This window comes from Micropterus dolomieu, linkage group LG01 (assembly GCF_021292245.1).
Source record: "Micropterus dolomieu isolate WLL.071019.BEF.003 ecotype Adirondacks linkage group LG01, ASM2129224v1, whole genome shotgun sequence".
NCBI classification, from domain to species: domain Eukaryota; kingdom Metazoa; phylum Chordata; class Actinopteri; order Centrarchiformes; family Centrarchidae; genus Micropterus; species Micropterus dolomieu.
This window is the reverse complement of record NC_060150.1, coordinates 41,049,247-41,063,955: the sequence shown is the minus strand read 5'-3', so window position 1 is coordinate 41,063,955 and position 14,709 is coordinate 41,049,247. Positions and strand designations below refer to the sequence as shown.

General features: G+C 38.5%; 1 protein-coding gene across 1 annotated transcript in view; it reads right to left on the bottom strand.

Annotated features, from left to right (window-relative positions):
* Positions 1-14,709, bottom strand: part of LOC123982230 (RNA-binding Raly-like protein) — a 42,000-nt gene that overhangs the window by 3,009 nt on the left and 24,282 nt on the right. The window contains exons 3-7 of the mRNA XM_046067689.1: positions 7,052-7,127; positions 5,050-5,097; positions 4,066-4,259; positions 2,497-2,610; positions 2,089-2,246 (exon numbers count right to left, since the gene is read on the bottom strand). Of these exons, the coding sequence (XP_045923645.1) occupies positions 2,089-2,246; positions 2,497-2,610; positions 4,066-4,259; positions 5,050-5,097; positions 7,052-7,127 (590 nt within the window). The remainder of the gene's footprint in view (positions 1-2,088; positions 2,247-2,496; positions 2,611-4,065; positions 4,260-5,049; positions 5,098-7,051; positions 7,128-14,709) is intronic.

Genomic DNA, 14,709 nt, shown 5'->3' with positions numbered 1-14,709 from the left:
TGACAGCTGTCTAAAAGACGACCATTGACACCTTGCACAAGGAGGGCAAGACACAAAAGGTCATTGCTAAAGAGGCTGGCTGTTCACAGAGCTCTGTGTCCAAGCACATTAATAGAGGGACGAAGGGAAGGAAAAGATGTGGTAGAAAAAAGTGTACAAGCAATAGGGATAACCACACCCTGGAGAGGATTGTGAAACAAAACCCATTCAAAAATGTGGGGGAGATTCACAAAGAGTGGACTGCAGCTGGAGTCAGTGCTTCAAGAACCACCACGCACAGACGTATGCAAGACATGGGTTTCAGCTGTCACATTCGTTGTGTCAAGCCACTCTTGATCAAGACACAGCGTCAGAAGCGTCTCACCTGGGCTAAAGACAAAAAGGACTGGATTGTACCTGAGTGGTCCAAAGTTATGTTCTCTGATGAAAGTAAATTTTGCATTTCCTTTGGAAATCAAGGTCCCAGAGTCTGGTGGAAGAGAGGAGAGGCACAGAATCCACGTTGCTTGAAGTCCAGTGTAAAGTTTCCACAGTCAGTGTTTTTTGCCATGTCATCTGCTGGTGTTGGTCCACTGTGTTTTCTGAGGTCCAAGGTCAACGCAGCCGTCTACCAGGAAGTTTTAGAGCACTTCATGCTTCCTGCTGCTGACCAACTTTATGGAGATGCAGATTTCATTTTCCAACAGGACTTGGCACCTGTACACAGTGCCAAAGCTACCAGTACCTGGTTTAAGAACCATGGTATCCCTGTTCTTATTTGGCCAGCAAACTCGCCTGACCTTAACCCTATAGTAAATCTATGGGGTATTATGAAGAGGAAGATGCGATACGCCAGACCCAACAATGCAGAAGAGCTGAAGGCCACTATCAGAGCAACCTGGGCTCTCATAACACCTGAGCAGTGCCACAGACTGATCAACTCCATGCCACGCCGCATTGCTGCAGTAATTCAGGCAAAAGGAGCCCCAACTAAGTATTGAGTGCTGTACATGCTCATACTTTTCATGTTCATACTTTTCAGTTGGCCAATATTTCTAAAAATACTTTTTTTGTATTGGTCTTAAGTAATATTCTAATTTTCGGGAAATACTGAATTCATTAGTTGTCAGTTTTAATCATGACAATTAAATAAACACTTCATAAAATATATCAGTCTGTGTGTAATGAATGAATATAATATCCAAGTTTCACTTTTTGAATGGAATTAGTGTAAATAAATCAACTTTTTGTTGACAGTGTATCTAGTCTACTGAAATGAATAGAAAATTGTGGAATGGGGCACAACTGGCTAGATCGTGTATGGTCAATGTGTTATATTGTGGCCAAATTGTTATACAGATAGTTTCAATTCATGAATATCTGCAATTTTCTATAGAGGTCCCAGTAATATTTGTTTTTAAAGTGTACTGAAGTAGATTATCACATGGCAAGGTTAAGCTATATTTGAGTAAAAAAAATGTCAAATGTAGTTGCAAAACAATACTTTCCACTCATATCTTAAGAAACTATTCTAATATTCTGTTGACTCCCCTGCTCTTCCATTCGTTTCTATCTCTGGCGGCCAGAGGGTGTGGATGACAAGGGGAAAACAATGGAGTGGAACTAAGATGTGTGTGGGGAAATTACATAAAACTAAACACTACTAAAGTTTGCTAATGTTGTCTTTTTAGAAGTTGGACGGCAGATTTAGTCAGATTTAGGCGGAGCCAGGCTGGCTCTTTCTAGTCTTTGTGCTAAGCTTAGCTAACTGGGTCCTGACTATAGCTTCATATTTGCCATGCAGATATGAGAGTGATATCAATCTTTTCATCTGACTCTCTACAAAAAAGCAAATAAGTTAACTGCCCAAAATGTCAGACTATTCCTTTAACACCTCAGCCTATGACTTTAATCTTGTTAAATGAAAACATGTAGGCCTACAGCTAATGCAAATAAACACACTCAGAGACTCATACAAACACTTTCACACACACACACACACACACACACACAGAAAGATCCTGATGAACACATTATCCTCTCACAGGAGGACTCAGTTAGACCACTTGCTTCTTGTTGAGACTGTAAAAGGCTACTTGGCGGTCTTACCATATCGCTGGTGCCTTCATCTTCATAGTCGTCTTCGCCGCCGTCCGTCATCTCCCCCGCCTCCACCTCGGTTGTCCCTTCTGCTTCCTCTCCACCAGAGTGGCCTGCTGCATCACCATGGAGACACTCACACACCTCCTCTTGTTTCCTCTGAATCTCTAGCAAAAACAGAACGAGAGAAACAGAGGAAGCCTGGCGGTTAACATCATAATAGATCTATTGAATTGATATTTTATTTCTACTAATAGAAGAATTTAGCTTTCAGACAAGCCGCTTTATAAATCCTTAATATGTTCACTTTGCCCTGCGTGTGTCTTTCATTTCCATATAGTGAGGACTCTGTCTCTTCCCCATGTAATGTTTATATGCATGCAGACAGGTCCTCCCCTCCCCTCCGTCAAATCTTACCAGCATCAGAGCGATGTTGCCTCTCAATCTTCTCCAGCCTTCCCAGCAGTGAGTCGATCTTGGTCTTAATCTGTGACAGCTCCTTTTTGATTGTTACGAGCTGGTCTGTCTTCACTGGGAGCATACGTTAATAAAGTTAAAAAGCATAATTCATGTGATGTTTGACAAGGAGACAGACAGCAACTGCACCGCTCCGATGTATCTCAGCAGCCGAGTTCATTGGCAGAAATGTGGCTGAGGCTTAATTAGTGAAAGAGCATGGTTATGGAAGCCAAAGTTTAAGACATTTCAATGTAGTAATTCATGGGGAGAATACTGATTAAAATCTGTGAGAGTATGAGCAATGCAAAGGCAAGTATTGAGCAGTTTTCTTTCGCAGTTTGGGCCATCATTTATATCACTAATAATAAAACTGTATTCACCAACCAATTCACTTTCTGACTGAGAGTTAAATGCTAAAGGTAGGTGACCTTGCTTTCAGTATTTGTGCTAAGCTAACCAGCTACTGGCTGTAGCCATTTATGTAACAGACAAATATGAGAATGACAACCAAGCCAATAAGCACTTTTCCCTTAAACCTGCATGGATTGATTTTTTGGGCCACAGCAACAACGACGCTGTAAACACATTGACCAAGTTGACACAGCAAATGTGTTTGCAAACAACTGTCTATTTAAAAATCCAGCAGCAGTAGCAATAATTTGGAGTCATGTTTCTGGCAACCTGATGAATGTAAGTCTAATTCTCACTCTCCCTTTAGCTTTGTTCTTGGTCTCTACCAACCCATGAGGGAAATATCCCTCTTTAGCAGCTAAAAGCTCCACTATGCTCACCAGTTACTTGGTAACCCACTGATGTGGGCTGTGACTGAAAATTATGCCATGAGAGTGAAAAAACAAAGTTGCAGGCCATGAAAGCAAAACAATGAGCTGACAGACTGTAAAACTTTCCATAGTGCTGAGGAAAATAGCAGAGTCGGGTGATTATACTACATGGGTTCATTACTACGAGTGATACCTTTTACATTACACATATTCAGTTGTACCTTTGTTAATATAAAAATATTTACTAGTACAGCTTTCATTGCTGAGATCTGAAAAAGTTAAAAATAAGTACCTGCAAATAAGGTGATTTAAATATAATTTACAACCTTTCTAAAGCTGAAAGAATTAGTCGATTAATTGATAAACAGAAAATTAATCAGTAATAATTTTGATAACTATTGAATCAACCAAGTTATTAATAAATAAATAAAAACAATGAAAGCTGTTCAAGCTACTTAAATGTGTAGATTTGCTGCTTCACTTTGACTTATATGATTGTAAACTACATTTTTCAGGGGTTGCACTGTTAGTTGGATACAACAACACATTTGAGGATGTGAACTCAGGGAAAGTATGATAGGTATTTTTCACTATTTTCAGACATCTTACAGACCAAACAATCAAGCACTTGGTGGCAAAAATAATCTATAATAACTACACAAATAAGACCCAAGTGGTAATAAACTGAAATTTTCATTTAAACAGAGCAGGACAAAGTGACTTATAAGAACAAAAAGGGACATACATTTAGGGGTTGTGATGGAAGAGCTGACATTGAGCGCTCGGGAGGAGGTAGAGGAGGAGGAGGAAGAGGAAGAACAGGTCCTGACTGGAAAGGAGGTTTTGGCTCTGCGTGTGGACGGAACAACTAGCCGCGAACGTTTGATGGGGATCACAGCCCGGGTTGGCGGCACAACACGACCGTGGTACTCAAAGAGTCTGAAGAGACATGAAAAATAAAGTTGCAGCACCTTGGCAACAATAGAAAGGTTACAAATGCATTACAGAGCAGAAAAAAAACACATTTTTAAAAAGGAGGGAGAGGTATTTCTGGATCTATTATGGGCATTGAACAGCAAAGTGTGTCAGCAAGTTGTTGTTTCCCCCCCCCCCAGGAGTCACTTGTGATCCCTAGATGTTGTTACTTGAGCAACAAGAGGTACTTTCAAAGCACCTAATAGACAAACTGCAAAAGATGTTTGAACGATAGTGGTATATATTGAACAATGTCACAGCCATTCAATCAAATCCTGTTCCCCATTGCCTACGACACATCAAATTGCCAAAATAGCAATAATGACTCAAAACTGAAGGATTCAACTCTCAGGGATATTGCAAAGGAGAGCAAGTAAACAAACCAATGAAAATGTCAGAAGGAAGATACATTTTCTGCCTTGCCAGCGCAAACGACCAGCCGGGGGACTATCTGACATTCAGTACTCGCCTGTGCGGATAAAAGCATCATTAGTAAGCCCAACGGAGAGGAATAAAAACCTCCCCAATATGACATTCATTATGCCTATGATAATGTAGTTACTTTGCCTCAGATGGAAATGGGGCTATTCTACTCAAAACTCATCTTTATGGAAGTATCTGACTCGAAAATGGGCATAAAGGACGGTGTACACTGAAGGGCAAAATATCAGGGGATAAACGATACGGAAAATTAAAAAGGACAAAGCAAGCCAGACTGTGCTGATATTTACTACTACAAATCTTTTTTACATACCTGCTGTAAAAATCATCTCTGTAGTAGTCATAGTCAAACTCGTAGCCACTGTGAAGATAAAAGAGACCCCTTTTTATTTTTCTGTTACAGTGTAAAATGCATTTTTTTTCCAGTCAAGATTGAAATTAAATTATCACAGGTACACACACACACGCACCTAAAATGAATAATCTGTTATGTGTTTTCTTTGTGCCAAGCTAACTGGCTACTGGGTGTAGCAGCCTTATATTGAACATACAGACATGAGAGTGGTATCTTCTCATCTAACTCTGACAAAACGCGAATAAATGTATTTCCCAAAATGTTTAATTATTGAATCAAAGGCTACAGCTAGAAGCCAGTTAGCTAGCTTAGTGTATAGATTAACAGGGAGAATCAGCGAACCTAAGGTGACCAGATTTCTGAAAAGAAAACCGGGGATATGTTTGGTTTGGTGGTCAGTATGTCATTAAAAAATCTAAGGTTATTATCTATGAAATGAAAAAGGGGGATAATTTTGGTTTTATAATCCGTCAAATATAAGTCTTTTTGAGGCAGAAACTACCTTTCAGTCAATAGGTAGAGGCTGCAATCACTTTCTGGCAAGCGGAATACTGCATTTTATGTGTTGTTTTGCCCATAAAGGTATTTTAAGAGGCAAAAAGTACTAGGTGAGTTATAATCTGTGAAATATAACTTCTGACTGAAATCAAGTCATTTTGAGGCAGAATCTAGGCCTACTGCAGAGTAGAAGCTGCAATAACTTTCTAGTAAGTGGAATACTGCATTACATGGGTTGTATTTGCCAGGTATTTCAACAGGTAAAAAGGACTGGATTGGTTGGTACACAGCGTGTTAAATAATGTAGAGTCATAAGGATAATTGCAAAAGAGGTCATGTTTTTATTTTATATATAACTCAGCAGCAAGTCATGTTAATTATAGGCTACATTCCTTTTTCTATATATAAGCAAGGATATTAGACACAGGCCTACCAAACACATAATCTATTGGCAACAACAGGCTTCTATTATTACCTATAATTATGTAAATTTCAGGCCTGGTTACCCACTTATTTGGCCACAATTGTGATTATTCTGGTGAAAGAAACGTTAAAGAAGCCTATCACTTTGCTGTCACCACGGACATGAAGTGATTTTTATTTTCAAGTTATGTCTGTTTGATCTAGATAAAAGCATCTGCAGACGTAAAGAGACTGGGCGAAAGAAATTTAACATGCTGCACGTGCTCCCGTGGAAGGCAATCAGTTTTCGGCGGACGATAACTTTTCAGTACACCTGTATGCTCTGCTGTCCAGTCTTTCTGGCCAAGTAAAATCTGATTTCAAGTCTGTTAACACCTTATACAGTCTATGTTTAACACAAAGTTAAAAATGGGGACAGTCTGGTGCTGTCCCCAGAAAATGGGTATGTCTGGTCACCCTAAGCTAACCTGGCTCTGTAACTTCAGAGGTCATTGTCCATTGCACTTAACTGCCCATAAAAACAAAAACTCATAATTTTTACACTTTTTGATTTTGTACAGATTAAACTAACAAGATATATTGTGACATGTTTGTTGGTGCGCTTTAACAGTGCTGGTAGGCTAGCTAGGTTTCATCCTGTTTCCAGTCTTTATGCTAAGCTAACCATCTCCAGCTTCATATTTAGCGTACAAACACAGGTTACGACCATCTCATCTAACTTGCAGCAAGAAAGTGAATAAGCAAATTTCCCAAGTTTTGTTTTTCTTAGGCTGTTAGGATGTTAGCCATATAGTGCATTTGTTTTTCTTTGCTTCCAACAGGACTTTTAAAATGTCAAGAATATGTAATAGCAACAATCAGAAAAGGGGCACTGATGGCACACGTAGGGAAATGACTATTCTCCAGAAGTACCCAGCCTGCCAATGAGGATCGTGAGCACATATTTTACAGACAGCAGAATGTAAGTGCGGCAAGAAAAGTAGGTCAGCCAAGCAATATGCGAATGATAACAGTAAAATAAAACACATTTCTAACAGACCTGTAGAGGGATGAGAGAGGCCTCTTGGAACCCATCTTAGGCCTGTATGGTTTTGGCTCTCCTGCCATGTTGATATCTGGAAACAAAAGGAAAATCACTGTCATGATGTGATACAGTAGAGGCTACAATGAAATTCTGTGTAAAATATAGGGGTAAAAATCTGTGTTTTTAAAACAAAACATATTCTCCTGCACTGTTTTTTCTTTTGGGAAAATATTACTGGATATTTATATGTGCTTTAATGAGGCTTTAATAGGTTCCAAGCTGTTTAACTGTCACTAAATTTAGTGGGAACTTGTGATGGGCTTTTTTTTTTACTATTTTCTTACATGTTACAGAGTAATTAATCCGTTTTTACTTTAATGAAAGATTAATCAAAAATTAAATGTGTTAATTGCAGCTGTACATTTTTGTATTGTATGTATAGTTTGTACTCCCTGTAATCACAGTCTCAGGTCAATACAATCTGAACTTGAATTTCTAAAATCTTTGTTCATAGCTTGAGCACCACACATTTTTCACATACTACATTAAACCCAAAGTCAAACCCCAAACTCACCATCACTGAGTTACATGTTTTTTAGACTAACATGAAGCATGCAGAGCAACCTTCAATATCCTAATTAGAGGATTTTCTTTTGAGAAAAAAAAGTGCAAGGTGTGATTAGAGGAAGAGCGTCACTGACAAATGCTGGAGGGCTGATTCCCCTAAATCACTTCTCTGACACGGACACATCAGACATACTTCTTTCTGTCTGTCTTCTAAATTTCACCCCTTGGGTAACCTGGCAGATTTTTCATCTTAGAGAAATGTATTTCATGTGGCAAACCTTTCTGAAGACTGAATCTTTGCAGGGAAACCCCGCAGATTCAGAGTCACTGTTTTAAGAAAGTGCCCTATAGACAAAAAGAGGCATACTTTTTATTTTATGTTATGTTTTAACTACTGATTTTCTACTACTGTAACATAACGCACATAGCATAATATACATTAAACCCACAATATATTTCTCTAACTGCATCAACAACACCCTTATACAGTACAAAAAACACAACATGACCTACATTAAATCATGGCACCAAACAACCCTCATAAAAACAGGGTTAGCAATGGTGATTTCAGCACTGAGCAAAATGTTCAACCTTAAACTTTTTGATGTTTTAGAAATGATATACAGCAGCCATTCACAGTGATATCAAAGCCCTTTATACTCCTATAAAGGACATGGCTACATTGGCCTTCATCATTATGCAAAGACACAAAGTCAGTCTATGAAACACAAAAGCATAATAGAAGTAAACATATTCAGACTGTAGAGTCTCTACACTCTGTTCTGACCTTACTTAATACTGGGCCTGACTGTTTTTATGCAACACAGAAAAACATTATGTATTTTGTTAAAAGAGCTGTAATGAAGTTCAATGTAATCACTGAAGATGAATAAATGTAATAATACTGTAACAGAGGTTTTCAAAATGTAGAAGAGCTGAAGGGAAGGCATAGAGGAAGAGAGTCCAAGATACCACCTGAGGTAAAAGGGACGAGTATATAGCAGTGCAGTCCTTAAAGGGTAACTTCGGTATTTCTCAACCTTTTCCAATGTTTTTGTGTCTGTGTGACTAATTGGGACAACATTTTTTTTAAATTGGTCTAGCACTGAGCAAGTGCGCTTCAGTAGCAGCAAATCAGGTCTGCAATGTAATCCTCGTAAGCGGTGCAATTGCGCCCCGTCAAAGCATATCCACTAAAGTGCTTGTTTTTGCCACTGACAGGATCAGATTGTTATTACAAGTGTCAGACAACATTATGGAAAGGACCCATACAGAGATAGACCTTTTTTAATGAGTAATATCCTTTTTGTTTAACCAGAAACAGTCACTATATTGCTCTCGTCAAAGCCAGAGTCCATTGCTGAAAACCTCTAGTTAGTAGCATATAAAATAATTCTGAATACATGTCTATGAAAAGTTATTTTACAAATGGAACTATTGAATTTTTTTCCCCCGTAGCTAGATAATAAAACAAATTGTGGGGTGAAGCATGCTTAAAAATGGTCATACATTATGTTAAAAATGTCCTTAATTGACCTGTTTTCCATCTTTATGTCAAAAACATAATAATCTTGCTTGATATTTGAGTTAATCAATGTAAAAATCTATTATAATTTGTTAGTGTAAGTAAGCACTTTTATCTACTATTAAGTAGACAAATCTATACATTCATCAAATTGTAAATTTAGATGAAACAGCAAGTAGAAGAATTATTCACAAATGGCCAAGGCTGAAATAAATACCAGATTCAGAAATGAATATAAAATAATTAATTATCAAGTTGTAAAGGAAAAATCTAAAAATGTTCTGGTTATGGCTTCTCAAATGTGAGAGGTTGCTTTGTTTAAAATTGTTTTTGACTCAGACAAAGCATTACTTTAGGTTATGGTAACTTGAGGTATTAATTGATTAATCAACTAATCAAAACTTAAGTCTAGAGATTCTTTTTTATTGAAAGTATTTGTTAGTAGAGCCCTAAAGCTGGCAGAGGTCTGCGCTGTCTGAGCACATATAGGGTTCTGCGTGACGAGACTAACTAGGTGAACTAAGGTAGAAATCATCGATCCATTTAGTGATTTGACTTCAGTCCACTGACGCCCTCAAAGAGACATAGATAAAGACAAGCAGAGAGGCTGATTTTAGGGCCTTGGGACAAATGAGACATTGATTATGCAAGAAAAGGAATAGTCAATGTAAGGATAGTATTCTTAACATTTTGTTCACTTAGTAAAAATTAAATCCCCCTCAAATGCATTAGCAAACTAGTGAGACTCATCTGTACACACCGCATGTGACTCTTGTCATGATTGACAGACCCTTCTACCTGCCAAGAGCCCTACTGCACTAAACCAGGCTGGTATCACTGCATTTACTCTGTCGGCTTGTCGCTGCTTCTTCTCAAACTCAGCTCAATCAGCCTTGAGTGTTGCTCAAGGTCATACACAAAAACACCAACAAATACACACACACACACACAGACAAAGCAGGAGATATCCCTGTCTGACGGATGAGTCACCCTTGACAGCTTCAACAAGTTGCACAGATAAAACATCAGTGCCTTGGGGATCATGCAGCAACAAATGTCATGGCAGGAGCTGAAGTCAAATCATTTCGCCAAAAGCATTGCAGTCTTAATCTTTTTTTTGATGATCATGAAATCCAAAGCTGCAATGTTAGTGCGCTGAGCTTATGAATTAAAGAATGGAAGATATCTCAGACAACAGCATACAAGATCTATGTTTTCCTCTGTCACACCTTTTCTCTCTGGCTCACAACAGCTGTACCTGGGTCTGGATCTTCCAACACATTGTCTACAGATTAACCATGGTGCTATATATGGAGCCCAGACTTTACCTCCCTCTCTGTTTTCTCTTTATTCCCTCCTTGCTCTCCCTAATGGACATTTGGGATGTATGTGTAGCCCAGGGACAGCGGTACCATTATCATTAGGCTCCAGGAAGACGTGAGGGATGGTTCACATTGTAAAGTGCGCTCTCCTCCAGTCTCCTGCTAGGGTCATTAAAGATAGAGCAGAGCGCTAAAAAGCACTCTCAAATGAACGCTGCCACCTCACAACACCCCCAACCCTCCATACCCCCAACAGACACACTGAGCCTCTGATTAATTACAGTCATTATGCTAATCATATACAAAAAATGGAACGAATGTGTGTGCGTCCATAAAAACGTAGAGGCTGCAGATAGCAGAGATAGAGACTGTGTTGCTAAGCAATAGCCAGATAGGACTTAATTGATACTGTAAACTGTATGCAGCATCACACTAATGGGGTATATAAAAAGTTACTTTATGTTGAAGCCATTATAAGTAAGTTGGCCGCAGCAGAGACAAATTCATTGACTACAAATAAAGTCAGACACAGATAATGTGAAACTGCTGCTCATCCTCCAGACCTGTGAGAGGCTATTCTTCTTGATCCACACTGGTAAAACGTTAAATGTACTGCTGTCAGACAGTGTTGTAAAGAGGGTGGGTGATGAGACCAACATCTTCTGTAATTTTATATCACACTGCCGATTTGCTTCAGAAAACGATGGGCAAGTGTACTTAGAAGAATTTATGCTGTTTTGAAGGCAAAGGGTGGTCACGCCAAATATTGATAAATGTAATCTATTAACATGTCCATGTCCCTGGTTGATCTTACTTTATAACATTATATATGTATATATTTAAAAACTAAAACTGGAGTAAAGAGGCATCAATAAAATTTGAGAATAAATACATTTTGAGATTTAGAGATTTCGCTTGCGTGTTACAAACTGGTATCAGGAAAAATTGTTTTTATTAACATTGTGACATTGATGTCAGCCATATCACCCAGCCATAAGCAGGTCTTAACGTGGACCTCTAACAACATTTAGATGCACAGTTTTTAAATCACACACCCTGGAGGCCAAACGGGTGTTTTCACACTGTCTCCACTCACAGTGTATGTGTACAAGATGAAAGGATCAATCTCAGGCTTTACTAGACTTCATTTTAATTGAGCATCTCCTAAGGCAAGGATGTGGCTGAGCTCAGTAACAGTTTTATCCTGGATCCTTCAAGAATACAATCATCGCGACCTCAGGGCCCTCTGACACAGTTGGAGTTCATTCATATTAATGAAGCTAAATTACCTGCGAGTGTGTTGCTGAGTTAGTACACGTGTGTCTATTTTAGTTAGATATAGACCCCTCATCTTAGCGTGCCCTTGAGCTTGTTGTCCCTAGAGGTGTGGACGAGTCATAGCAGGACTGGGAGCAGAGACACACACACACACACACACACAAATCTGAACTAGTCCACTGGGATGAGCATCGTTTAAAAAGGAAAAAGGAGCTTTAATAACTATAAGCCTTTGTGCTGCTTCCATTTAGCCAAGCACAAGCCAAATGACCGTGTAGTAGCAATTTTCCTCTTGACTGGGGTTATTCTCATAGGTAACAATTCATTTGAAGACACTTTACAAAGCAACCTAGCCTTTAAACTCTGTCTTTTTTGATTTATGGCTCTTAGGAAATGTGTAAATGTGTAATAATTTCAATTATTAAACTAAGAATTAAACTAGTGCTCTATGTCCAATTACGACAGAAGAGGTAAGGGACATGATAATATATATAATTAGAAAAGAAATGAGAGAATACATTTCCTCCCTGAACTAATGCCTAAACATAATCTTTGGCAGGCAAAGGATCAATCCTGGCACTGAACAAACTCCATCTCTGCTGTAACATGCATCCTGAGAGCTGGTGAGCAGTGTTTGATTAAGAGATCACACAGGCACCTGTGTGAATACAAATGTGCGACTAAGAGACATCCTGCGTGACAGCTGTCGCAGATTCAATCTATGTGGCGTTCTCGCACCATGTAAGTGTGACAGGGAGGACTTGAATAATCTCCGATCTCGGCTCAAGGGCAAAGCCAGCTTCGGCTTTTTATTACACCTAACTGTTTCCTCTAGCAGGGCAGAGTGAGTGACAGGGTGAGGAAGCAGACACTGTGAATGTGTGTGGGGATATGCATATACACTGTGTATGTGTGTGTGTGTGTGTGTGTGTGTGTGTGTGTGTGTTGGGGGGGGGGGGGGCAAGGACCTTTTGTTCACATGCTCTTCTGGTCACATTGTAATTATAAATAGTCATGATGTCTTTGTAAATATATGATATTTTGTATAATTATGGATAGTATAACATTTTCATGTTTAAGTTTCACAAAGATTGACTGACTATGGCATAGATATAACTAATAGTCAGACTCAATATAAATGTCAAAATTCATCTGTTGCACAAAGTTCTCTAGTGCTATTGTGATTAAATGTTGATCTTTCACTCTTGATACTCTGGCATGACAATTTGACAGCTAGGCCTTTTTCCTTGTTACTGAACCAATTCACTCTTTGGTCTAGGCTAACTCTTGTGTAACGTTGTTGTTTCTCATCTTTTTCTGATTTGTAATCACTATCATTGAATTCCACTGTTTTATAATTGCTTCCCATATGCTTCTCAAATGCCACCTTCTGTCTTCAACGTTTATTGGATTGAACAGTCAGAACTACATCAAAGATATGCTGAATTTGAGATTTAACTAGTCATAATCTAATTGGAGATTAGAGCTGAAAGAAGTTGTTAATTGTTGATAGAAAATATACAGTCAACTACTTTGATGATCATCATGTGTTTTCTGCGTTTGCCTTGTCTTCCATTCTAAATCAACTGAATATCTGTTGGCCAGTTGAAAAGAAAGCCATTTGAAAACATCACCTTTAGGATACTGACATTCTGACATCATTAAACCAAACATGAATTGATTAAATGAGAACATAATTGGCTGATTAATCAACAGTGAAAATAATTGTTAGCTGCAGTCCTAATGGAGATATCACATTCACATGTCAGATAATCAAAACTCAATTGAATATCTTTAATTCGATTCTCCATACGACTCAATGACTTATTCTTCCTAGTAAGAATGCAATAAGAAAAATATCTTTAAGTCTATTCAAATTACTATGCTACCAACGCTCTCTGAGCTACATACACTGATCTAGGGTATATTAGATCCTGACGGATTTCAATCAGGATGGGAACCTCAAGGCTTTAACAGTTTTTGCTATGGTTGGAAGGGGACACATGGATTAATTGCTTATCGGCCTGTCCTTCCTTAATGAATTCCTTGTAGTTTGCTCTTTCGCCCTCTTAAGCAAAATGGTTATTTGGCGGCACATACATTTGGCAGCCTGTCCCAAAGGCTCCCAAGCATCTAATAAAAATGTTTTCATTAGACCTGCTGAGCTCTGGTCCATTAAGGAGAATGGAATGTGGTATTGCAAAATTTTTGGGGTGACTGCTCAATATTTCGCATTAGGAATACAATTTATTAGTAGGTGAAAGTTCTTATATCCAAAGACACAGACCAGAAGTACAGAAGGTAATCTTTTCACACAGCTGTGGTAGATCACAACATTAGTATGTTGATGATGATTTTTGCATTAAATCATAATGAGCACACTGCCATAGCCTGGGGTAAAGATAATTTATTCTTTCATCTCTCCTGAGCTGTTAATGCACTTTTCCTCCTTTTCCGTTTTTTATTATGATGTAACTATGTGGCTCTTAAGTGCAACACTTTCAAACATTTAAACCCCTCAAGCCGGTCCACCACTTCAACCAGAACCAGATTCAAACAGCGAGAGAATAAACCAGCAGCTGCCACCTGCTTGAATCTACTTGTACATCTGCTCTGAAACTTGGCCTTCTCATTCATGAGTCGTTGAAACATTGAGCAGCATAAATGGTGTACAGTTACAACTAGAGCCCGACCGATATGGGATTTTTAAGTCCGATACCGATTTCGATATTTGAGATTTTTAAAATCAGATAGCCGATATTGTTTTTTCCCCCTTGTTTTAAGCATGACATAAACAAAGATTATCCCTAAAATGTTATGTAGGCCATACCAAGATACCACAACATAATGCAGTATAAAAATAAACTTTTTTTGTTATAAATAGTACTTTGAACAAAAGTACAACAAACAACAGGTTTATTCAAAAGTCGGCTCTGGATTAATCATTTCTGACCAGCCGACTGTAACTAGAGACAAGCAGC